Consider the following 25,834-nt stretch of genomic DNA (forward strand, 5'->3'; position numbering starts at 1 on the left):
ACTCAGTGTTGCAACTGAAGTCATTGGGAGTTGTGATTTGAACATATAAATGCTATATAATACTGAGTACACTGCAGGTCAAGCCTTAAGCACCATAAATTAGTGGATGCTTTTGACTTTAATCTCTCTGTGCCTTGGCTCCTCCTCATCTCACAGGGTGTTGTGAAAATAAATTTGTTAATATTTGTGAAGCAGTCAGATCCTATATTGATAAGCATCATAGAAAAGCCAATAAGGAAATTAATTTTGTATTCAGAGCAGAGTCTGAATAGGGCATAGGACCATATATTGCACAATGAGGCTAAAACAAAATACTGAATAGTTCCTCACTAAATGAGCACTGTTCATCTTGTGCTCTGAATAAAGCAGGGGTCTTATGAGGAAAAAATAGTATCTGATCATGTATCAGAGGGGCAGCTGTGTTAGTCTAATCATGTAATTAAGGTCTGTATCATAATACATGCTCACAAAGGGTCTGTATTAAGGTTGTATTGGCAACTTTTATTCTGGCATTTCCTAACTTTTGAGTGCTTGATTTTGCAACCATCAAGTTCTTTTAAGATAATTTTGTGTGTTTAAGATATATACATAATGAATTCTCCCTCCTGTTTGGTATTTTAACAACTTGCATCATGAAGAATTATGTTAATTTCTTCTGAACCTGTGGTGAAAGCCAACCCAGAATGGTAAATGAGGATAATTTAATGAACCCAGCTCTCATTTTCTGTAAAATAACTTTTGAAAGAGGAATCACTGGACATGGAGCAGCTTTGTATTTAGACAGGTCATAAGGCATGTCAGTTTGGTGATCTGCTCTTAGCAGGAAGTCCTTAATTAGAAAATTCCTAGAGAGAGCTGCAGCTCCCGGTAGGTGCTTATTAAGATCTCAAGACAAAAAGTAGTTAGTAGAAAACCTTGAGGAATGTACTGAGAACTCAGGTTATGATATAATGCAAGAGTGAATTGCTATTAACATAAAAGAGTGGCAATCAAGATGAGATGCTGGATTTTCAGTGAAAGTCTGTCAGTCCTGGTTTTAGTAAGTATCTCTTTAATATTAAAAAAAACTAATTGGCTATATATAAGTATTTTAAGCTTGTTTACGAGGTTTTTTATGGTTTGCTTACAGTAAGTGAACAAGTGAAATGTAAAACCTGTATAAAATATTCAACAACTTTTATAAATAGCCTTTAAAACAATTTAATGTCTTACTGTATTTTTTTAAGCATTTTACTTCTCAGATTAAGGGAACAGTGGTTTATAATTGTATTTGAAATTGTGCTCTGAATTATTTTCTGATTTTTTGGGTAAGGGAGTTCCCTCAACCTTCCAAACTCTTTTCACTTCTGGAAGTCTTTAGTTTTCATTGTTATTGCCTTTTGCAAACACATACACTACCATGCTACATCTTATACCTAAGAACAAGTGTACTATCTGACATTTATTTTGTGATGATATGTCCTCTATTGGGGGACTATATGCTGCATTTGCCAAAAGATAGACTCAGTCTGATAGGTATTTTCCATTTCTAACTTCTGTGATCTTCTAGAACTATGTTTCATACTCGTATTGAAATACTCTCCAGGTCCTTTTGAAAGAATACCACAAATGATTTAATATGCAGTAAAATATTAATTACTTAACCGTCCCCCATTTTTATTGTAGCTGGTGTGGCTGGGATTGAATTTATATCTGTTTATTGACACATTCCACTGGTATGAAGAAGATGATGCTTACCTTTATACACGGGTTATGCTGGGTGTAAGTATGAGTTAGACTGCTAAGCACCTTCTCAAAGGAAAATGTTGCAATATGCATATTTTATTAGCCTCTACTGTACTGTACTGTACTTTTGCTGATACTGAGTAATTTTTCCTAGTGAGAGACTTGCTTTTTAATATGTTTCCTTTCTTCTTTAACCTATCCCTACATTTATAATATAATTTTTTATACCATTATGTGTACAGTCAACACTGGCTTGGGCGAGAGCTTCTGCAACATGCCTTAATTTTAACTGCATGTTAATCCTGCTACCAGTCAGTAGAAACCTTATTTCATTCATAAGAGGAACAAGCATTGTAAGTACAGTTTTTGAAATCCATGTATTATTTTCTCTAATTTCTATAGCTCATCAATGTTATCCAAATAAAAAAATTCAAAGAAATGTAATTGTTAGAGGCAACACTATTTAGGGCTAGATTCTGCATAATACGGTGATGCGAAGTGTTGTGCCTATAATCACAAAGTAAAATGTGACGGTGTAGACAAGGAGTACAGGGGAATTCAACTTGCATTAATGGAGAACGTTGCTGTGTATCCATCATGTTACTCCTGTCTAGTGGCAAGATGAAGGCCAAAGTGAGGAACACACAGGTGAAGCCTCATGACTCCAATGAAAGTTGAGATTCTCACATACTCACGTGATTCCAGGAGGCAAGGCTTTAAGAAAAAACCCAAATATTTCTAGACTTGCAATAAAATCACAGGAGCTGGCAATACTGTAATAATGTGCACACTCTTTATACACTATGTAAGAACTTACATGATCAAGACCTTCTTCAATAATTGGTTTCCACTTGATTTCTGCCATTAAACCCCCAAGTATACTGAATCCCTGTGAGAAATACTTGAATAAATCATGTCAATATGTAGCATGCAATTGCTTAATTAAAAAAAAATTAAAAATAGCTGTTGAACTCACCATCCCCTTTTCCCTCTGTGTGAGTTGGAAATAGTAAATTGAATTAACTATAACTTGTAAAATGAATTTTGCTTTTTTGCCAAGTGTTGTAGAGGAGCACTGAGGAGACAACTTGATAAAAACCTCACATTTCATAAGATAGTTGCCTATGGAATAGCTGTAAATGCAAGTAAGTTTTCTATTTTTCCTGGTTTGTCTTTCAATTGTCGCTTAGTAATGATATAGTGATTTTACCTAATATTATAATCTCTGTATGCCATCCACCTGCCTCAACAGGTTGGAGGAACTTGATAGGGTCAGACATCCACTAAGATTAAGGGACACTAGGTAGCTCCTCCTGCTGGCAGTTTCTGGCACCCATTAGCCAGCTGAGGAGAAGCAGGTGCAGATTGCCCAGCATTCCCCAGTTCCCAGGATTTAACCTTGCACAGGGGCCATGAGGAGCATCCTTCAGCACTGGTTTCCAGTGCAGTTAAGAGAATAAAATGAACTGGTCCCAGAGGTAAAAGACCTGGGATTTTGGTGTTGGGCCTTGGGTTCATGGAATCCTCCTGATGGCAGAGAAAGTGCTAGCACTCAGGGAGAACGGAGTCCTGAGGACAGCCTACCCTGAGTTGTGGGTTATAGGGTAAGGAGCTACATAGCCCCTGCACTAGAGCCAGTTAAATGCCTAGTATAGGAGAGTATGAGTGGTTGGAGAGTACCGCTCCTCTGCTGTGTTAAAGTCTAATAAAAGTTGCAGCCTGCTGCTTAATTCCATGCATGTGTTTGTCCTCATTTTGCTGCTGTGTCCGCATAAAAAGCTCTGATACACTCACTGCTCCAGTATGACCATTTAGTGAGTGAAACTTTAAATATCACAGGAATCCTTCCTGCTGGCCAATAGTCTGCACAAAATTCTAGTTTTTGCTTTGGTAGAGTTAATAACATTTCAGCTGCAATAGTGCCTAAAGGTTCTAATAGCTCCATCAAGCTTTAGAAACTTCCTGCCTAGTGTAAAGACCTGACTTCAGTAACATTTAGCAAATCCTTGAGAGAGTGTAACCCACACACTTTCTGGGTGTGATGTTCTGTCCCCTCAAATGGCACCAAAACCACTGAGAGAGAGAGAGTTTAAGGAGTCTGCTCTACACCCTTAGCTAACAGGCATAAGACTTTTAGCTCATGCACTAAGCTCCAGGGACCACCAATTCAATCCCACCTGCCTACAAGTGGGGTCTGTTGGCCTTACAAAAGGATATTTGGAGAGGCAGCATAGCATTTTCATTATATTGTGCGAGTACTTTGCTCAGATTTCTGGAAACACCTAGCTCAGACTGGACATGCTCAGAAATTTAACAAAGTCTATTTTTCTATAGTCGCTCCCTTACTAACATTATGTCATCTAGTTTGCAAAGTCATCACACCATACTCTATAGCTATCCTTTCACTAACCATAATGCTATTAGCTTAATGAGGATTCTGGGGTGAAAGCCTGATCCCACTGAGCTTTCTGAGCACAATTTCTACCAGTATAGATACATACTCTATATTTCAGATTCAAATAAGGTAGTTTGTGCAATCCTCTATCATAATAATACTTTAGGTATAAACTCGATTGATATTTATACTTAAGATAATGAATAGAATCTTCAGGGTGTGGGAGATGACAGCCAGAGAAGGCTGCTGGTTTTAGGTTAGACTGATGGACTGACCTGAGTTAAGATGTTCTGTATATATGTTAACTATGCATCTAATAAAGACTATTGTTAAATTACTAGCAATGAATTATCATTAAAACTAGTGGATTACTTGAATATAAAACAACACACCCATTGAAGTCAATGACAAAATTCCTATTCATTTCAATGAGGTCAGGGTTTCACTTGGTTTTTTTATTGTTATTTTTAAATCTTTGTGATGGTGGTGGGGAGGAGTTAAAGCAGGAGAAATGAAGGGGTTAGTTAAGGTTGCTACAGCCACAGCAAATTTTACTATCAGAATTCTTCTCAGAATGTCATGGTTGATCTTGATTCTAATATTCTGGTCTTTCTGTATGAAGGATCTACTTTCCCATGCGTATATCTGACATTAATCTTTCTATGGAGGGAGAGCAGAATATGGAATCAGCATCCTCCATTAAGATCCAAGAGCTGAATTTTATCTTTCGGATGTGATGTTAAAGTAGTCAGAAGGGAAGGCAGAGGAGGTGGAATATGTATTTTCTAGTATATTAGGCTGACTTGCTTATCTGTCATGTCCATTCACTTATCAGAGTTCATTTTCAGCATAAAACACATCGCTAGAGAATGCAACTTTTTTTCCTTTAATTAACATATCAACCCAGCACTGTAAATCAGCCAACTTCTATTTAATGTATCATTTCTGTCATGCTCCAAAATGTGAGTAAAATTGCACTGTCAATTAAGCCTTTTTTATTTTAGTTTTTTATATTAGTGTAAAAATGTTTGCTAGTGTGTTAAACTGGACATTTTTTGAAATGCAAGGTTATCAGAAAAGTGATTACTTTATAACTTCAGTAATTCTAGAGATTTACGAACAACAGGTGATGTCAAGTGCCAGAAAGCCAGTACTTAATCCTGACTATCCATAGGAGGAAACTGATGATGAAATTGAAAAAAGAATACATCAAAACAAAAGGACATCTGAATAATGAAACATTACAACTTATAAACTCATGTGTCCTTTTAAAAACAAGTGAGAAAAATACTTTTTTGGGGAAATACTGAGTTCATGCTGATATCCTTTGTGTTAAAAAGGGCCAGAAACTCAGTTGTTTAAAATACAAAATGAAATGCTACAGAAAACTCCCAATACTAAACTTTTAGTCTACATCTGTACATTGTGTGGAAAATCACATTTATCTGTTTGCACTATAAGCTGTTACCCATAAGTATATGGAGTTCCTTGTTATAATATTTAGCAATATTAAGATGATGTACAGAGAAAAATGTGAAACATTTCAGGCACAATTGTCAAATTCTTTTTGTATGCTAAAAAGCATTATAGGTAGTACGTGCATAAATAATCAAGTGCCCCACAAAACTGTTGGAAATTTTCTAGTTAGTTCTAACAAGTAAATTTTCTCCCATGATTTCAAATATGGCAGTAGGAAGCTAAACTAATTTGCAGATCAAATCACTGAGCCTGATATCTGAACAATATAAAGTTGGAAATCACTTTTTGTTTAATAATAAAATATCACAAGTATTTGTCTCTGCTTTTTAATTATTATTTTAGCACTTTCACTTAGTAGCATACTAAAGATAATCAGAGCAATATTATTAATCTTGTCTATTATCTTACTTCTCAAACAGTAGACTATCTTGGTAGAGGTTTTTGTGGTCTTGGGAAAAGTTTGTAACTAAGTTTCCATCTTTAATTTTTCATCAGTTCTTATACAAATTCAATGTAGGCTTCAGTTGGCTAGGTGTAACTAGACCCTGGTGGAAGTAGAAAGTTGGAAGAAAAAGAGAGAGGCAACAATGCTATCTATAATCAAAGGGCATCACTGAAAATTCAATAAAGGGCATTCTGCTTAGTGTGGCTTCCTGCCTTTCTGCATACCTGTCTATGATAAGAGCTGCTTAGGAGTTACTCATCTTCTAATAAATGTTCCCTATAGACCTGTAGAATAAAATCGTAGTTTCATACTCTCTCAACTTGATCCACACAGATCATTCAAGATATTCTAATTCACATGGGATATTTCAGTCAAAAAATAGTGACTGGAACCAAAAGATCTTTATAAGAGAGGAGCAAATAATGTTTCAGACAATTTCTCTCACATTCATTTTCTTCCTCAAAGAAAGTAAATTTATATGTTTACAAATCTTACAGTTCCCTCCTCTTTAAAAAAACCTAAAATCTGAAACTAGAGTGTCATAATATTAGTGCTGGTTTTAAAGGTAACCTACAAAAGAAAAAGAAAGAAAAAATATTTTATTTTTACTTCTTTATGACATAAAGGTAGTCTGAAAGGGTTGGCTTTTTCTGCTTATCTTTAATATTAAAAACCTACCCTGAATTTTCTAAAATAACCCTATCTCCAGTCCTAACTTAGTCCTCCAGCAAAAATCAGGGAAGACGAGATTCTATATTCTTAGTATTTCTGAGCACAATATAATGCAAAGCTCTCATCATCCCTCACCTTTATTATACAGCAAAACTTTAAATTGGGAACAAGTTAATAAAACAAACAAACAAAAAAATCCAAAATTGAGAATGTATGGAATTTAATATCAAAATATATCAGATAGTGTGCTGGGCTCAGTATGCTTATACATTGGTTGTATTACACAGGTTCATAATTTAATATATTAAAAGGAATGATTTTGATTTTTCTTGACGTTCAAAAGGAACAATCCTGTGACAACAGAAAGCAGAGAAGGAGATGCTGCTACAAAACTTAGGGTCAGTTTGCTGAAGCATTCCCAGACTTATGCAAGACCACTGACTTAGTGAGGTTACAAAGGACAAGATTTTGACCCTTTGAGTTTATAATAGTGGGAATACCAAGATGGTTAATTAGTAGGAACGAACTTCAAAATGATTATTATCCTAGGCAGGCATGCAGAAAAAGAAAGATAAGCACATGTCCTCAGATAAACACATGCAATTTCTATTTAGTTCAATGAGAGCTGTGTATGGTTCACTGACAGCAGAATTGGCTGAATAAGACTAACTAAATTGACCAGACTTACAAGAATGTAATTAAATTACATTTCTTTTTGTTCCTTTTTTAAATGATTTTTAAGATGCACTATGGACACTGAACTCTAACTGCAGCCTCTTCCTTTTTTGTCCCCACAATAAAAGCATGTGATTTGAACTCAGTGGTGGACTAGATGAAAAATGTAAAGGCTAGCATACAAATTACTACACCTGCATACCATTTCTAAGGTTCCAGATTTTACTAATAAAAAGGGCTAAATCCTGCAGCTCTTACTCAGGCAAAACCCCCTTTGATGTCAAAGGAAATTTTGGTTGAGTAAGGAATGCAGAATTTTGCCCATAGTATATGCTTACTCATGAGCGGTGGGAAAATACTGGTAAAAACAAATTATAGATGAAGCATTCTAAGCTCTGTACCCATAATGAATAAATTGGAAGCAATAAAAAATGCTCATAAATTTCAGGAATTTGTACAGTGGCTTTTGAAAGTACTTAGCAAATTCCACACACTGTAGAGCTAAGGAAACTCCACAAAATGCACTGTAGAGATATAAAATGTTTTAGCTAATGGCAAGGTATCTGGTGCCAGACTTTTTACCTTGCTACAACTATTGTGCATTAAAGGAACCACTCTGAAAAATGAAATTAGAAGTTTTCATTACTCTTACTAGCCTGCTATAATTCACTTTTAGATTGAATTATTTTTTCTCCTAGTGGCACACAAGAAACTATCAGAAGCACAAATCTAATAAAACTCAAGCCAGTAGTTAAGATCATAGAAGATTCAGGGAAACCAACATTCTGAATGCATTTGTTTGAATTTTAATATTTTTTCTCCATAGGATTATATTTTGTATGTTAACATCTTGCACAAAGTAATTTCCAGGAAAGCACAGTCTGGCTCATGCTAGCAGACTTGTGCTATATCTGTCGGGTACAAGTTGGAGTGATTGTCATCCATCAGAAGGAAGAAAATTCTAGGTCTAAGTAGATTTCTTAGTAAGGCCTCCAAAACATAAATCTGGTAGGATGTGTTTGCATTGGGAATAGAACTCTGATTATGGTAGAAGAAAAGAATAATGTGCTGCTGATACCAAATAACATTTTTACAACGATTAGAGCTAAATGTCTTAAATAAACTATAGTGAAAATTTGATGTTTTCTTTTTCACAGAAGAGGTACAGCAGTGGGAGCTGCAATGTAGGCTTTCCCCATGCTGCTCTAACTGAACCTGACACTGAAGGACTCACTTATTGGGGGGAATAGTGATTATTTCGAATCACCCATTGCATTTGTCGTCATTTTGTGATGTGCTAGTTTCTTTGTCCAACAGGAATTAAGACCTCTGAAAACACATCATCATGGCCACTTATTAAGTGGCACCAATTATGTGTTACTTCTGACATTAGTAAAATTTGCATACGTACCATTGAAGTGAAAGGCTCCATAAACACTTTAGCAAGAGAACATGCCTAATTTTGAGTGAAACCAATCAATTTTATGGTGTATCATTCCTATTTTCAAGAGCACACCTTTCCATGGCACCAAAAGCTAAAGGGCAGTACATTTGGGAACACAAGAAATGACATCATCGGGACCCCAAACATGGGAAAATCATGTTGAATCTGTTATTCCATTTTATACTTTGAACATAAATGGTTGCCATGTATTACACGCTGACAAAAGTCTATTTTTGTTGTTGATTACTGTGTAAAGATCTTAATCCACAAAGAGACTTTTTAAATGTTTCATGTCATAGTTAATAAAATTGATGCTAGCATGTTTAAATGTACAACTTTAACTTCTGTTTGCATAACTCTCTCTTTCAAACAGTCATCCATATTGTTGCACATCTGGTCAACATAGAGCGATATCATATAAGTCAATCGAAGGAAGCAGGGGGGTTGCAGAATAAACTTTCTGGCATTGGCAAAACACCAAATGAAAGCTACTTGAACCCAATTAGAAGCTATGAAGTGGTAAGTTGTCATTAGGTGCTTGCTGGCTTTCCTCATCTGAAAAATTGTCCTCTGCAGGTTCTTTTATTGATAAAACTATATTTCAATACCTTTTAAGCAGAGCTAGGAGATGCTGTCAAAGATTAACCTGAATTTCAGCTGAAAGCAATAGCTACAAAAATGCAATTTTCAGGTTTTCCAGCTCAGAGAAATGCGTTTACTATTTTAATTAGTTTAGGGAGGAGATAAGTGGGGTGTAGATGATGAGCATTATTAGTTGAAAATTTATTAAACCTGTAAGCTATTGATATATGAAATATGGCTAACCACCTCTGACTAGAAAGAGAGAACAATATTTTAAAATAAAAAAAAAATAGTGCATAATGAAACTTCTTTCACAGCTAGAGTTAGGCTCTCACAGTGGTTTTGCAAGGTTTCCTTAATTTGGGGCTAGTTTCTACTCTTTGTTAATTGGTGTACATCAGGAGTAACTTCATTGGCTCTGGTGGACTTGCTCTTGATTTTATACCAGTGTAAACAACAGTAGATTTTTTTCCTCAATGAGTGCAGGCTGCAGCTAGTTGATTTTATTTTTATAGTTGTTGCTTTATACCATTGTTCACACTGGTGTTATTTGCTTGCTTGTGTATAATGTCACATACTTCAAATATAATGAGAAATATAGGTGCTAAGTAGAGAGCCAGGAATGGGAAAATAGGCATCTGAATTGAAGGTGGAAGGCAAGCATAAATCTGTGTATTTACATTGTTTTGCAAGTGTAAAGTTATGATATTATTGTATTAATTATTTTTCAATGACATCTGCTAAAAGAAAGAAAAATCAAATCTCATACACATCAAGCAAATAAACGAACTACTCCACTAGCATCAAAGGCCTGAACATACATGGCCTTTACCTGAACATTGGCGAACTTGGCAGGTCTCTCAGACTCATGGGTAAAGCAAATTCTAGAGTTTAGAGCCCTTGCTGGAACACTCTACCCACAGTCACCAGATGCACATGTGAAGTGTTCACCACTGATTGAAGAAGAATTTGTAGCTTTCAGAAGGGGCCCAACACCCTTTGGTGGTTTACTCCCATTTTTCTGAGGTAAGCCTACTCTCCCAAAAACATTGAAGTAAATTTCCTGATGACTTTTCCAAACCTCTCAAATAATAATATACTTGCCTGGCAATTACATGGTAACTAAATATACGTAGCCTATATTTTAACCTTTTGATAATTATTATTACATTTCTTTTATTGCCCACTTGCATCTGTCTCTACATTCTGGATAAGTCTGTCTTTCTGAATACATTCAAACAAAGGATCTCTTCCACCTTTACAGAAGAAAGTTCTGAGAGCAGTAATTCAAGTATTCTTTTCAGTTTAGTTATGCCTCTGCAGTAGCAGCGCACGAAGAGTCTTTGACATTTTTCATTGTTTCATCTCAACATTCAAACTGGCCAGTGAGATGTAAATGGTCAAAATGTCACCTAGATCAATCCTGTTCACATGTAATAGGATTTGAACATATTCATCTCAGACACCAGTTTGAAAATATACTCTGTGCTGTCAAGTGTGAACATCTGAGAGTAGTTCAACTCTAAAAATGGCACTGTGGAACTTATCATCTCTCCAGCACTTCCATATCAAATAAGTTCACTTTACAAGTAAAAATATGTTTTTTTCTCATTCTAACCCTACAAAGTCAACTCGGGATCTGGAATTCAAGCTGGGTTCTTTCATTCTTGTGCATCATCCACAGTAATATAGGGTCTGCAGGCCACATTAGGCCTTCAGTTACACAGTATGAAAATAGTTACTTATCTTGCAGTATCTGTTGTTCTTTGAGATGTGTTGTGCACATACACATTCCACTGTAGGTGTGTGTGCACACGTGCCAGTGCATTCGAGCTGGATATGCCAGCAGTAACACTAGATGGCACATGCACCACTGCTCTCTTTGCGCTTTGAGGCAAGGGCATAAAATGGGCATCTTTGCCACTTCCCTCTCCAGTCCTTCACATGGCTGTAATAATTCCAAAGTAGAGGGAAAGTGGGAGGGTCATGAAATATATATATGCACAACACATTTCAAAGAACAACAATTACTCCAAGGGAAATAATCTCTCAAAGGAGAAAAAAAAAGGTTATGTATATATACCTTCCACTGTAGGTAACTTTGCAGGTAGAGAGACTTTGGATCATCTGAAGTGGGATTGTAACACCAACTTGCCAAAGCTGGCATTGTCAAGAGGGGTCTGAATGATGGCATAATGAGTAGAGAAAGTATGCACAGACCACGCTGCTGCCTTGCATATGTGACCTATTGGGACATTACTCAGAAATGCTGTGTCACAGAGGAGAGATAGCTCAGTGGTTTGAGCATTGGCCTGCTAAACCCAGGGTTGTGAGTTCAATCCTTGAGGGGGCCATTTAGGGAACTGGGGTAAAAATCTGTCTGGGGATTGGTCCCACTTTGAGCAGGGGGTTGGACTAGATGACCTCCTGATAGTCTATTCTCCTTCCAACCCTGATATTCTATGATATTGAGCGTGGCCACCCCTGTTGGCCCAGTGTGGAGTTGGTCATACAATTGTCAGGATTCTCTGTTGGGTCAAACCATTGTGATGGTGGGGGGACTGTTGGGCCAAGTAACTAAGCAGTCCATAGTCCCTGGAGTGTGGGAAAGCAAATGCTCAGTCTCAAACCTCCTGGCTGGGGCAAACAATAGTAGCTGAGGGATCAGACTCTCTGGACAGGGCAGACCAAGCAAACAGTCTGTAGCCCCTGGGACTGGGCAGAGCAGTCTCCAGCTAGGGCTCTTAGTGGCAGTGCAGGGGATGGAGAGCAGAGGAACCCAGGGTCTAGGAAGCCATAAAATTCCTTGTTGAGCATTGGCTTCTAATACATAAGGCCCATTTCAGGCATCTTCTTGGCTGGCAGCAGTTCAGCGTCCAAGTCAGTCTCCGAGGTTGGCTGGTCATTCACAGCGCAGTCTGGGTCCACAGTCCCAACAACCTGGCAGTCACTGGTTCCTCTACAGGAGCCTGCAGCACATGTCCTTCCTTCTCCTCTGGCAGCCCCAACTGAGCTGGGCTGCCTCCTTTTATCTGTCTCTTCAAGCAGGCATGAGGGGTGAGGTCCCCTGGGCCCACAGTGATTGGTCTGGCCCCGCTGGCCCCAGTGTGGTGTTGGTACACCCCATCACATGCTGATGTAGAGGAGTGAGCCTTGGAAGAGGGAGCAGTTATTCTCAATGGAGGAGAGACTTTAGTAAGGTTGTAACAGAGCTTGATATAGGGCACAGCTACACTTGCAGATGTAGAGCACTGTGAGTTAAACCCACCTTCGTAGAGCGCAGTAGGGAAAGTGCTGCCATCTGTTCACACTGACAGCTGGAAGCACACTGGCGTGGCCACATTTGCTGCCATACTTGCAGCACTATTGGGAGCGGTGCATTATGGGCAGCTATTCAAGCATGCAAGTGGCTGCATAGTGCTTTTCAAAAGGGGAGTGGGGGTGGAGTGTGACAGGGAGTGTGTTATGTGCATGTGGAGGGAGAGAGAATGGATTTTTGGGGTGCTGAGATGTGTCAACATGCTGTCTTGTAAGTTCAGACTCCCCTTCCCCTCTCTCACTCACTCAAAGCAAACAGTAAATGTTTGCTTTTTCTTGGAGCTGATAAGCAGATGGCTTCTCCAAAACAGAGCTTTGAAAGGGCATTTCCACATGCCTGCTGCCAATTTCACAACAATGACAAGAATGGCCACGTGACTTAAGGGGATTATGGGACATTTCCGGAGGCTGATCACAGTGCAGTAATGCAACACCTCATTCACACTGGCGCCACGGCACTCCAGCGGGGATGCAGCAAACATTATTCCACTTGCCGAGGTGGAGTATCAGCAACGCTGTAGCTGTGGAGTCAGAGCGCTCTACATGCCTTGCCAGTGTGGACGGGGAGTGAGCTAGAGCACCTGGGGCTGCTTAATTGTGCTGTAACTTGCAAGTGTAGCCAAGGCCATAGTCAGAGATCCAGTATGAGATTCACTGAGATGACACTGCATAGCTTACAAAGAGCTGGGATGAAGAATCTAGTGCAGTCCAAGTAAAAAACTATGGCTCAATGAACATCCAAGTTATGGAGAGCCTCCTCAGCCTTATATACATGGGGTTTGGAGAAAAAACACCATAAGAGTAATTGTTTGATATAGGTGGAAAGCTGACAATACCTTGAGTATAAATTTAGGATGTGGCCTAGAAGGCCCTTATAAAAGACAATAAAGCTAAAAGAGGTTGAATCGCTGAAACCCTACTGGTGGAAATAATTGCCACCAAAAACTCAGTCTTCATATACAATAAAGATAATGAAGTCATATCCATAGATTGGAGGGAGGTACTATCAATTTGGAAAGCACTAGATTCAAATCCCAAATAGGTACAGGATCAGACACAGGAGAATAAACCTTGACCAGGCCCTTCAGAAACTGAGAAACACGTGGAAGTCTTTAAATCATGATTTGAGGACTTCAGTAACTCAGCCAGAGGTTAGGGGAAAATGGAAGGCCTTCAAAGAAACTTAGTGTTGAATACATAGATTCCGCAGAAGGATAGCCTCCTGACACAACTGAGATGACCTCGTCCCTCTCAGCTTGTTCATGTAAAACATAGCAGTCGTATTGTCCACAAGAATTTGAATCACCCAATTTTTGATGTGGGAATAAATGTTATGCCAGCCTCATGAATGGCCCTGAGCTCCAGCATGTTTATATGGAGGAAAATTTCCTGAGGTGAGCTTGAGCCTGAAGTTGACCCAGATGGGCCTCCCAGCCTTTGACAGATGCATCTGTAACTAGAGACATAATCAGTTCTGGGGATAGAAATGGAACTCATTTGTATACATTCTGCTGATCCATTCACCAATCCAGACTGCAGGACTTGCACTGATACACAAACTGCATGTCCAGCAGATGCCTAGAAAGTCAATATACAAATGAAGCCAAGACTACAGTCAACAGAGGTGAAGTCTGGCATGCAGAGTTAATCATGTGCCTGAGGCATGTGGCTGAGACTTGCACTGTTGTTGTTGGATTGAACTTGAGGATTTTTGAAAAGAAAAGGCTATAGATTGGAAGACTTCCTGTGGAAGATAGCTATGTCTGTTCTGGTGTTGAGGTCTGCTCCTATAAAAGTCATGTGCTGAGTTGGTTGTAGCTGTGATTTGTCCCAACTTATTTTCAGACCTTGATGGAAGAACGCGTGCTGATGACTAGGACATTGGTTTGGACATGATCTCTTAATGCTGCTCGATCCAACCAATCGTCCATGTAAGGAAATATTTGAATGTCCAGATAATGAAGGTGGGCTTCTACCACCACTATGAACTTGGTGAAAATGCTCAGAGCTGATGACAGGCCAAAAGGAAGCACTATGCACAGGCAGTGGTTGATGGCTATCAGAAACTGAAGGTACTTCCAGTGGGAAGGATGTATCGCTACATGGACATATACGTTTATAAATTGAGGGCAGCATTCCAGTCTTCAAGGAAGGGATAATATAAGCAAGGGTGACCATGCTGCATTTGATTTTCTTGATGAATTTGTTCAGCTTTCTTAGATCTAGAATGGGGCAGAGGCCACTAGATTTCTTTGGGACCACAAAGGAGCAGGAATAAAATCCTCCTGGATCCTCTATCATGCCCATCTCTATTGTGCCCAATCCATAGCTCTTAAAGTAACATGGTCTCATAAGAAGACTCTCTGAAAAGGGATGGGGAGAGTGGGTTGGGGAAAGGAAGGGAGATGAACTGGATTACATATCCAGTGTACTGAGTACCTATTTTTCCAACATGATCTTCTGCCATGTACAATACAAAAGGGACCATTGTGATCCCGAAAGGAGGAGATATAATTGGTGTGTTGTCCTCAATTAAAGATTCAAAATGACTGCTTTGAGGTAGAAGATGTCTGGTGAGAAAGGCCCATTGCCATGGAAGATGGCAGGTAACATCAAGAAGGTCTGACCTTAATGTCTATGAGTCTATGAGGTCTTGATCTTCTGTCTACTGGAGCCTCTGATGGAACAATGGTCTCAGGTAGTGTTGTGGTTTAAATTGCTTCATTTTAATAGCAGAAGTGTAGACTCCCAGTGAGCAAAGTGTTGCACAAGAGTCTTTCAGTATGTGCATAGCATCATCCATCCTGGCTGAGAACAGCTTAGAGCCCTGAAAGGGTAAATCCTCAATTGTAGTCTGCAGCTCTTTTGAAATTCTGGAAGCCTGAAGTCAGAATGAATGTCTCATGGAGACAACAGTGGCAACAGAACGTGAGGCCGTCAGGCAGGAGCATCTATTGCTGCCTGAAATGATGTAAGTTAAAGTGAAATAAGAACAAAGCGGATCCATACTTCTTACAGTCCATAGGCCACTGAGCACCCCTCATTTATCTCTCTCAAAATGATGGTGGATTTTTTTCAGTGCTGTTCTGGTTATTATCTCTTTTTTTTTACCTACTCTTAACTCTACTAATTTATTTTCTCTCTTTTCTGAGGCGCTCTTGTACAACAAAACTAGATGCAAGAACTAGCAGGATTATGTAATTTCTTCCCATCAATTGCTGAAACAGACAAGTTGCAGTTAATATTTACATTCATGTCTGGAATAAACCTAAATGGATAACAGAACAAATAATCCTTTTTCATGTAGCTTCTAATCTTTTTGCCTTGTCTGGTTTGTTGTTTATGTTCATTCTTATACTGAAGCTGCATCTCTGATTTAGTCTCTGTACATAACAATTTATTCTTATTTTAGAACACGACAACACAGATACTAACTACCATAGCTGGAGTAACTGGTGTCATAATCACTGTGGCTTTCATTCTGATCATGACTTCATCCACAGAGATCATCAGAAGATCATTCTATGAAGTGTTCTGGTATACTCATCACCTATTCATGGTTTTCTTTATTGGTCTGGTTATCCATGGTACGGGGTGAGTATATATATATATGATATGCCTGGTATGAAGTGATTATATATGATGATATCAACACTTTAGGATCACACATGATTCAAACCTACAATAGTGAGTGTGAGTGGGGGATTTGGTGTGATTTAGGCAACAGACAAGCCGCAGTTTTGTGGATCACAGGGGTGCTTAAAAACAGGACTTTGGCACCTAAGCACCCAAGCGGATAGAACTAAGAGGCCTTCTTATTTTTGGTCCCTTAATCCATCATGAACAAAGTGTGATACCATTACTCAAACTGATGATTGCTATTATTAATATTATTACTTCATATTATTTATTTGTATTATCATGGCGCCTAGGAGTGCTAGTCATGGACCAGGACCCCATCGTCTTAGGTGCTATACAAACACTTTACAAAATGACGGTCCTTGCCCCAAAGAGCTTACAACCTAAGTACAAACCAAGAAACAACAGATGGATACAGACAAACTGGTGGGGAAGCCCAAGAAAACGATGAGACAATATTGGTTAGCATGACAGGCAATGGATTAATACATTACTCTACAAGTAGTCCCTCTGACTTCAATCCACTCCTATTCAAATACTAGTAGTGTAAACTGCTCTTCAGCACTCTTAAGAATGCCACACTGTCAGAGGATGGTCTATATTTTTTGCCGCCCCAAGCACAGCAGGCAGGTGGCTTTTGATGGCGCGCCTGCAGGCGGTCCATAGGTCATGTGGATTCAGCGGCATGCCTGCAGGAGGTCTGCCAGTGCTGTGCCATCGACATCCCCGCTGCCTTATTGCCACCGAAGCCATGGGACCAGCAGACCACCCACAGGTGCGCCGCCGAAAGCTGCCTGCCTGCCGCCCTCACAGCAACCGGCAGGCTGCCCCCTGCGGTTTGCTGCCCCAGGCACACTCTTGCTGTGCTGGTGCGTGGAGCCACCCCTGCACACTGTGATCCCAAAAAGGACCCCATAGAAAATAACAATAAAGTGCTGAATCATCAGTTTGTGCTCTAGCTCTGAGATAGGGGCAGTTTGGGAGGGAGACTGACTCAGGGAGTTCAGTCTTCCCCTACTCTCCTTGTTGCTCCTGGGCATGAGTAAACTGCATCAAATGTCACAAGTACACTTCCCAGTGAACAGCATAGCTTCTCAACTGGACACACTTGGGAGGTGTGGGGAGGCAAGAGTCAAGGCTCTGCCTACTCCCTACTCCCCTCTTGCTTCTTCCTGTTCACCTGAGAGAGGGAGAGATGTAGTGGCTGTATGGAGCCCCCTCCATGCAGGAAGTGTGGAACACTGGCACAATGGAATAAGGAAGCACCTTTTATCCCCTCTAATCCCTTGCACTAGTGCACAGGACAGACCATGATCTGGCCTCAAATAAATCTGAAAGGGATAAAGAAGGGCAACAATATGACCTAGCCTCATTATCCCCTCTTCTTCACCCACAATCAGCGCCAGCTGTGGTACATTTTAAAAATCAATAATTGAGAAGGGTATGTTCAAGGAAATTCACTTCATTGTAAATTCTCTAGTGTAAAGAAGTTAAATTTAAATATGTTAACAAAAAAACCACGCATCTCATTAAGGCTCTTCACAATTATTTGATGCTCTTTAAATATGTTTCTTAAAGCTGCAAAGAAAAGAAAGTGATTATTATTTTATTTTTCTGAATAACACCAGCTGTTCACATATAGAGGAGGACAAGGTCTCTGCTTCTGACTCAATCCACAGATGAGAGAGATTTCCATGTTATATGTACTTACACACCAAACTGCCAGTGGTGTTGCTACATACTTATAGTATAGCATAAATGCTGCACTTGGTGGGTTGACAGTGAAAAACCTTGTGGAAGAAGTATAGTTGAGACAATCTGAAAGAACAACATTAAGACAACAAACCATCCGCCATATTTTCAGATATTTCCATTTCTGCATTCAGTACAGTATTTGTTAACATACTAGTATATCAAAACAACAAAAAAGACCATATCAGCTGTATATCTTTTTTTTTATGTGTTAAGTCAGCTCGTCCGAGGTCAGACACCGCAGAGTCTGTTGCTGCACAATGTCACTTATTGCAAAGATCACTACTCAGAATGGGAGAAAGCCACTCAATGTCCTTTGCCACTATTTTCTGGCAGTGAACCTGTGGTAAGAATGAAGCTCATGTTTTTTTTTATATATATATGTCCTTTCTTGAAGAAGCAGAGTGGCACTGGCTAGAGCAGTGACCTGGACTCAGGATGTTGGAGTTCTATTCCTGGTCTACTGCTGGCCTGTAGGGTGACCTCACAATTGTGCACTTTTCTGGGCCTTGGCCTCCCCCTCTAAAATATGAGGCTAATGATGCTCACCTCCTTTGTACAGTGCACTAGCATCTACAGATGAAAAATGCTAGGTATCATTATTCCTTAATAATTGCTTTTGGTATAGTCCTTTTTAGTCAGGCAAACTCCCAGTGAAGACTGTGGATTTCGGAATCAAGCCTTCTGTATATAAATCCATTATTTACAGCATTTTTGTTATTGTTTGTTTATTATTTATTCAGTATAAAGAACGTGCTTGATATGTACATTACACAAATATAAAGAGTACGGCTGTCGATCAATTAACTCAAAGAATTAATTGTGATTAAAAAAATCCTACTTCTTGTTCAGCCAATTGCTCAGACAAATGTTTGTTTATATTTATGGGAAAGAATGCTGATCACTTCTTATTTACAATGTCACCTGAAAGTGAGAACAGGCGTTCGCATGGCACTTTTGTAGCCGGCATTGCAAGGTATTTACGTGCCAAATATGCTAAACATTCCTATGCCCCTTCATGCTTCGGACACCATTCCAAGGACATGCTTCCATGCTGATGATGGTTGTTTAAAAAAGAATGGATTTATTAAATTTGTGACTCAACTCCTTCAGAGAAAATTGTATGTCTCCTGCTCTCTTTTACCTGCCTTCTGCCATATATTTCATGTTACAGCAGTCTTGAGTGATGACCCAGCACATGTTGTTCGTTTTTAAGAACACTTTCACTGCAGAGTTGACAAAACGCAAAGAATAAACCAATGTGAGATTTCTAAAGATAGCTACAGCACTCAACCCAAGGTTTAAGAATCTGAAGTGCTGTCCAAAATCTGAGAGGGACGGGGTGTGGAGCATGCTTTCAGAAGTCTTGAAAGAGTAACTCTCTGATGTGGAAACTATAGAACCCTGTAAGGAGGTGCCCTGGCTCCCTGCCGCCCCTGAGGGGGACGAGCCAGAGCAGGCGCCTCAGTGGGCGGAGTCAGCATGGCCTGTCCCCGCCCCCCGGAAGTCAAGGGGCGGGACAGGAAGTATAAAAGCCCGGCCCCAGCACTCAGTTGGGCGCAGGCTGCTGGAGAGGACAGATGCTGGTGCCTGAGCTCCCGCCGGGCCGGACCTGCCCCGCGCCCACTACCCAGAGGAGCGCTGGCCTGACCTGCCCCGCGCCCATTACCCGGAGGAACGCTGCCCGGACCTGCCTCGCGCCCACTACCCAGAGGAACGCTGGCCGAACCTGCCCTGCGCCCACTACCCAGAGGAGCGCTGGCTGGACTTGCCTCAGACCCGGTACCCGGAGGAACGTCGGCCTGACCTGCCGTATGCCCGATACCCCGAGGAGTGGCCTGAGCTTCCCCAAGACCGATACCCGGAGGAACCTATGGTCTGGGACCCACCAGACGACACCGGCAAGAACCAGGGACCCAGAGAGGGGGAGGTTGGAAGTAGCCCGGGGATAGCCGACCCTGGTTTGGCTCCGGAAGAGCCCGAACCCATGTCATTGTGTTGCGGCCAGGATCCCCACTGACCGCAGCGGGTCTTGACCGCTGCTAGGGCCCCGGGCTGGAACGCAGTGGAGTGGGAGGGCCTGTGTTCCTCCTGCCACCCATAGCCGGGTGGCAGACTCCCCCTATTCCCGCCGATTGCCACTGCTCTGCCCTGACCCAGAGGGCCAGAGCTAAATTAGACTTGTGTTTGGTGCCCGCCCGAACCAAGGGCTGGGCCCCATGGACTTTGCCACTGCTCTGCCCTGACCCAGAGAGCCAGAGCTAAATTAGACTTGTGTTTGGTGCCCGCCCGAACCAAGGGCTGGGCCCCATTGACTTTGCCACTGCTCTGCCCTGACTCAGAGGGCCAGAGCTAAATTAGACCTGTGTGTGGTGCCCGCCCGAACCAAGGGCTGGGCCCCATGGACTTTGCCACTGCTCTGCCCTGACCCAGAGGGCCAGAGCGAACTAGACTTGTGTTTGGTGCCCCGTCCGAGCCAAGGGCCCGGGCTGATACTGTGTTTGCTCAGCCCCGCTAGAGGCCTGAGCCTGAACTATTGCTGCTCGCCCTGTCCAAGGGCCGGGGCTTATTGACTTTGAGAGCCCTGACCCCGGCTAGAGGGCCGGGGCTGTACCCTGTTTACAGACCCTGTACCCCGCTCAACACCTGCCGAGGGCTAAGCCTACCCGGACTGCAGCACGTAAGGAGGCGCCCTGGCTCCCCGCTGCGCCTGAGGGGGACGAGCCCCGACACAACCGGCTTACAAACCCGAACCACCAAAAAGAAAATCAACCTTCTGCAGGTGGCATCTGAGTCAGATGATGAAAATGAATGTGCATCAGTCTGCACTGCTTTGGATCATAATCGAACATTATTTTATTTTTGAAAGCAGTTATTTTTTTGTACATAATCCTACATTTGTAAGCTCAACTTTCATGATAAAGAGATTGCACTATGGTATGTACTTGTATGAGGTTAATTGAAAAATAATATTTCTTTTGTTTTTTTACAGTGCAAATATTTATAATAAAAAATAAACATAAAGTAAGCACTGTACACTTTGTATTCTGTGTTGTAATTGAAACCAATATATTCAAAAATGTAGAAAACATCCAAAAATATTTAAATAAGTGGTATTCTATTATTTTTTAACAGCATGATTAATCACACGATTAATTTTTTTTTATGGCACATTTAACTGCAATTAATTTTTTTAGTCACGTGACAGCCCTAATAAAGAGACCCCATCCCCTGAGAACTTACTATCTAAAGCAGTAATTTTCAACCTGAAGTCCACAGACCCCTGGGGATCTGCAGACCATGTTTAAGATTTCCAAAGGATTCTGCACCTCCATTCAAAAATTTTTAAATTGAGGAAAAAATAACATTCAGTATCTTGTAGTGCTTTTAATGGCTGACATATATTTTTCTTAAACTATTGTTAGCCACTGTTCACTATTAATGAGGAAATAAATGCTTCTCTAAAAATTTCAGCTACAGTGTTTCCATAAAAATCAATATGCTGCTATGCTCTGTGAATACAGACAAAAGCTTGCTTCAATAGCATGGCCTGATATTAACTATCATAAAGCTAACTAGGGAACTTATCTTTTTCTCTGTTAGACCTCCTTTACCAGACTTTCCTGCATACCCAAAACTATAAACTTAAATTCACATTATATTGAATGAATTGTGATAATACCATCTGGCATATAGATTATCTGTAAGAATGTTACTTTGCTGGATGTGTAATATGCTGTGATATAATATCTGGTAGGTACTTCTGAATTCCATTCAAAAGAACTCTCAGAGGGCAAAAATCCTGCTGACATTTCTTTAATACTTCGTATTGTATCTATCAGCCCATATGGGCTTGATCTGGCTTCTACTGAAGTCGGTGACACAATTACCATTAACTTGTATCAGACTTTATATCATCAGTCCCTATCTTGAGTCAGTTCAGCACCATCTCACTTCATTCTAATTATGAGGAGAAATCACCACCTGGGAAAAAATGTAAATTTCCTGATTACTAGGGAAGGACGTCTGTCACCTACCAGTCCACCAGTTCTGGACTATGCTCTGTTATTTTTAACCATCCAGAAGACGTTAAAATGAAAGTGTTTAAAAGCTGTTTGCTGATGATCAGAGTGGCTCATTTGAAAGCTTTGGCTGAGCTCTTACATTTCTTGTTACATGTTTTTATTTACAAGTAGGACAAAGAGAAAGGAGAAAAACCGATTTAATCATTGTTGTAACTTGATCTATGCTAACTTATTTGGGACATATCAAACTGCTGACTGTGCAGAGACATCTCTAGTCTTTAGGGACAATGAATGAGTTGAGTTTCTGCTTTAACTCAGAATCTTCTTACTTTTGTCAGCCTCATGCCATTGTTTAAATGTATATTTTTTAACTTATTTTTCAAGACTTATCCTAGGCAAATTGCAAATCCATCCCCTTAGCACCATCTAAAGGAATTACATAATATGAATGAAGATTTCCTTCTCATAAAAGATGCTTTATAACCTAGCATCATTTGTACACCAAAGTCAATGTTTCAGCAAACAAATATTGATTTAGGTGGCTTGAAAAGCCGCCTATTTTTCAGGTCTTTTGTTAGTTTAAATGATCTTTTTGTGCATTCTTCCATCTATTAGACTGGAAATATGATGGTGTCCTCTGTACTAATACATGTCTGCATTTTTGTAATCTTGCAGATTCAATTATATATAATTATCTAAAGCTATTATACTCCAGCTGAGTACAATTATCAACTAATATACATGATCAGCTATGTATTTTTGATTATTATATTGATCAGTATATATGATCAGCAAAGTACAATGATCATGTATAATATCTACAGTATGACCAGCTAGATGCCATAAATTAGCTTAGTCCAATTATTGATACAGAATAGACGAACTGATATGTGAGAATATATACTTAAAGCATAAGTGAACATTTTGGATCTAATTCTGGCTAGTGCTGCACACATTTGCATACTGGAAACCCAACAGCCAACAATGAGAGCATTGGGGAGAAGCTGGTTACCTCTCTTCTGACCACTCTGAAATGTCTCAGTCTCTGTGACAAAAGCAAGGGAGTAAGACTTTGGATTTTGCTCCATAAATATATGTATTTATACTCCATGACCTAGCAATGACATATACATACAACTCCTAAGTAGTTAATCCTTTTGTCTGTTAGTAGGAAAAGCTTTTAAAGGGAGGATCTTGGTCAGAATACAGATGTACATTAACACAGGTTTTGTAGTGCACCCATTAAGGAATTGATTATATTTGTTTCAGGCAAATGCCAGAATTTGTCCCTTAGTAGACACTACAAGAAATATGCTCTCTTGGTAGGTCAACCAAAAGCCATAGAAGAAAGGTCCAAATCATGCCATTTTATGCTAACTGCTGATTTCATCAGAAGTGAAAACATTTTGTATCTTAAGTTTTTGTTGTCTTTTTATGTGCAACTTTCTACAGGCTTGGAAATGGATTTTCAGTCCTATGGTAGTATACATCGGTGAAAAAATTGTTAGGTTCTGGAGATTTCAGCAGGAAGTTGTCATTACAAAGGTATGTAATATAGTCTAAATGTCTGAATAAAAAGCAATGTACAAAAGAAATGGTTTTTATCAACAGACTTTTTTATTTGCTAATTTTGTTGATGACCACTCTAGCTTCATCTTGACTGCTAGCTTCCAGTATTACCATGTAGTTTTGAAAAGTATTGCTTTTTTATTTGGTTTTAGCTTTTGCTTCCATTCCAATAGTGAGTCCATAAGTTCTACATGTAAGCAAACTTGTTCCTCAATGAATAGACGTCCCCTGACTTAAGTAATTGTTCCTTTCCAAAAAGCCTACCATAACTTGAATTTTGCATAAGTCAGAAACGTATTCCCGTATGTTACACAATTTGAAAATCCTATTTCTGGCTTATGGAACTAAGTGCAAATTTGCGTATGTTGGGTCTTGCGTAACCCGGGGAGCATCTGTACTAGATTGATGAGGCAACCTGTGATCAGGTGATGTCTCTCCCTCTTTGACCCCACAGCATGAAATCCTGATCTTAGCAGCAAAACTCATAGTAACTTTAATAGTGGTCCAGGATTCTACCCATACAGCCTGGAGACCTGGAGGGGATTATGAGGCATATCCTTAATTGGTAAAAATAGTCATAGCTCCATTGAAGTCAATTGAGTTATGACAACTTATGTCAACTGAGGATCTGTCTTTAAGTTCAAGGCCTGTTTATCTCACCTACATTAGTAAATAAATCAGGAATAATTCCACTGAAATCAATGAGTTACACAGCTGTGAAACCAGGTTTAAGTGAGATCAGACTCAGACTCATTGTCTAGGAGGATAATTGTGGCAGATGAGCCTTGATGGTAAAGTCACTAAAATGAGAATTTCAGTGGACTGATATTCATTCATGATATTAAAAGACTCAGTTGCTTAACTGAGATGAGCTTTTAGAAAAAGTGAATTAGAATTGTATTCAATGGGCTTGGTTCTTCTTACTTACTTTGATGTAAATCAGCAATAACATCATACATGTCAATTGAGTTACACTGGAGTCAAATTGCTTTGAAAGGAACATTAGGCCCAATATGTTTGGGGATACAGTTGTGTGGTCTGTCTCAGACTCTCAAGCTAAAAGTTGCCTAAAATGTGGTTTCTCACACAGGCTTCACGTGACTTCTCAAATCCATAATGCAAAATACCATATAATACATGCAACTGAAATTCTTAATTTGATGTTGAGTAACAGTAGCACTATGATATATTGTATAGTACATTGTCCACTGCCAACTTAAAAACTAATGTGTATCCTGCTTCTTAATTCCTTTTGGTTGAAGGCAAGTAGAAGTGAACTAGAGGAAGCTTTGTAACTTACTATAAATGAACATGTATTCATAATTAACACAGCAGAACAGGACAAATCAATCTTTTATTGTGGTTTACTATGGTTTAGGTGGTGACTCATTCCTCTGGAGTCCTTGAACTCCATATGAAGAAATGTGGCTTTAAAATGGAGCCTGGCCAGTATATATTTCTACAGTGCCCTTCTGTATCCCAACTAGAGTGGCATCCTTTCACGCTTACCTCAGCTCCTGAGGAGGAATTCTTCAGTGTGCACATAAGAGTAGTTGGGGATTGGACAGGAGCCCTGTTCAAGGCCTGTGGAGCAGAGGAAAAAGTCTTTAAGGAGCCCTGGAAGCTACCAAGGTTTAAATACTAATTTTTGTGTGTGTTGCCTTTTGTACAGTACTAGATGATAAACTTGGAACCATCTCAGTATGTCATTGTGCTAAAGAAAAATGAATATGGACATGAACTTAGAGCTCTTAGTCATCAGGAAGGTCTGTCACAAATCCCTGATTCAGAATCAGCTTATACATAAATATGGCCAGTTAGCTGTACCTGTATATTTATGAATCAGATTAAAATGACAGTAGCCATTTATGTATGCTAGCTTCCTATCTATTAACTTATGTATATAGGTTCTTATAATGGCACCTATCATCATAGTACCTTACCTCTTTCTTGCTCCCTAGCCCTGTGTTGCGCTTCCCTACAACTGTGGTTCTCAACATGGGGTACACAGAAGTCTTCTAGATATTTGCCTAGTTTTACAACAGGCTACATAAAAAGCACTAGTGAAGTCAGTACAAACTAAAATTTCATATAGACAATGACTTCTGTATACT

At 39.8% G+C, this 25,834-nt stretch overlaps 1 protein-coding gene across 1 annotated transcript in view; it reads left to right on the top strand.

Annotated features, from left to right (window-relative positions):
- Positions 1–991: 991 nt before the first annotated feature.
- NOX3 (NADPH oxidase 3) overlaps positions 992–25,834 on the top strand; it is a 46,271-nt gene continuing 21,428 nt past the window's right edge. The window contains exons 1-9 of the mRNA XM_050949713.1: positions 992–1,039; positions 1,666–1,761; positions 1,968–2,078; positions 2,786–2,870; positions 9,209–9,354; positions 16,148–16,329; positions 18,343–18,472; positions 23,604–23,696; positions 25,099–25,352. Coding sequence (XP_050805670.1) covers positions 995–1,039; positions 1,666–1,761; positions 1,968–2,078; positions 2,786–2,870; positions 9,209–9,354; positions 16,148–16,329; positions 18,343–18,472; positions 23,604–23,696; positions 25,099–25,352 — 1,142 coding nt within the window. The 5' untranslated portion in view covers positions 992–994. The remainder of the gene's footprint in view (positions 1,040–1,665; positions 1,762–1,967; positions 2,079–2,785; positions 2,871–9,208; positions 9,355–16,147; positions 16,330–18,342; positions 18,473–23,603; positions 23,697–25,098; positions 25,353–25,834) is intronic.

This window comes from Gopherus flavomarginatus, chromosome 4 (assembly GCF_025201925.1).
Source record: "Gopherus flavomarginatus isolate rGopFla2 chromosome 4, rGopFla2.mat.asm, whole genome shotgun sequence".
Lineage (NCBI taxonomy): Eukaryota > Metazoa > Chordata > Testudines > Testudinidae > Gopherus > Gopherus flavomarginatus.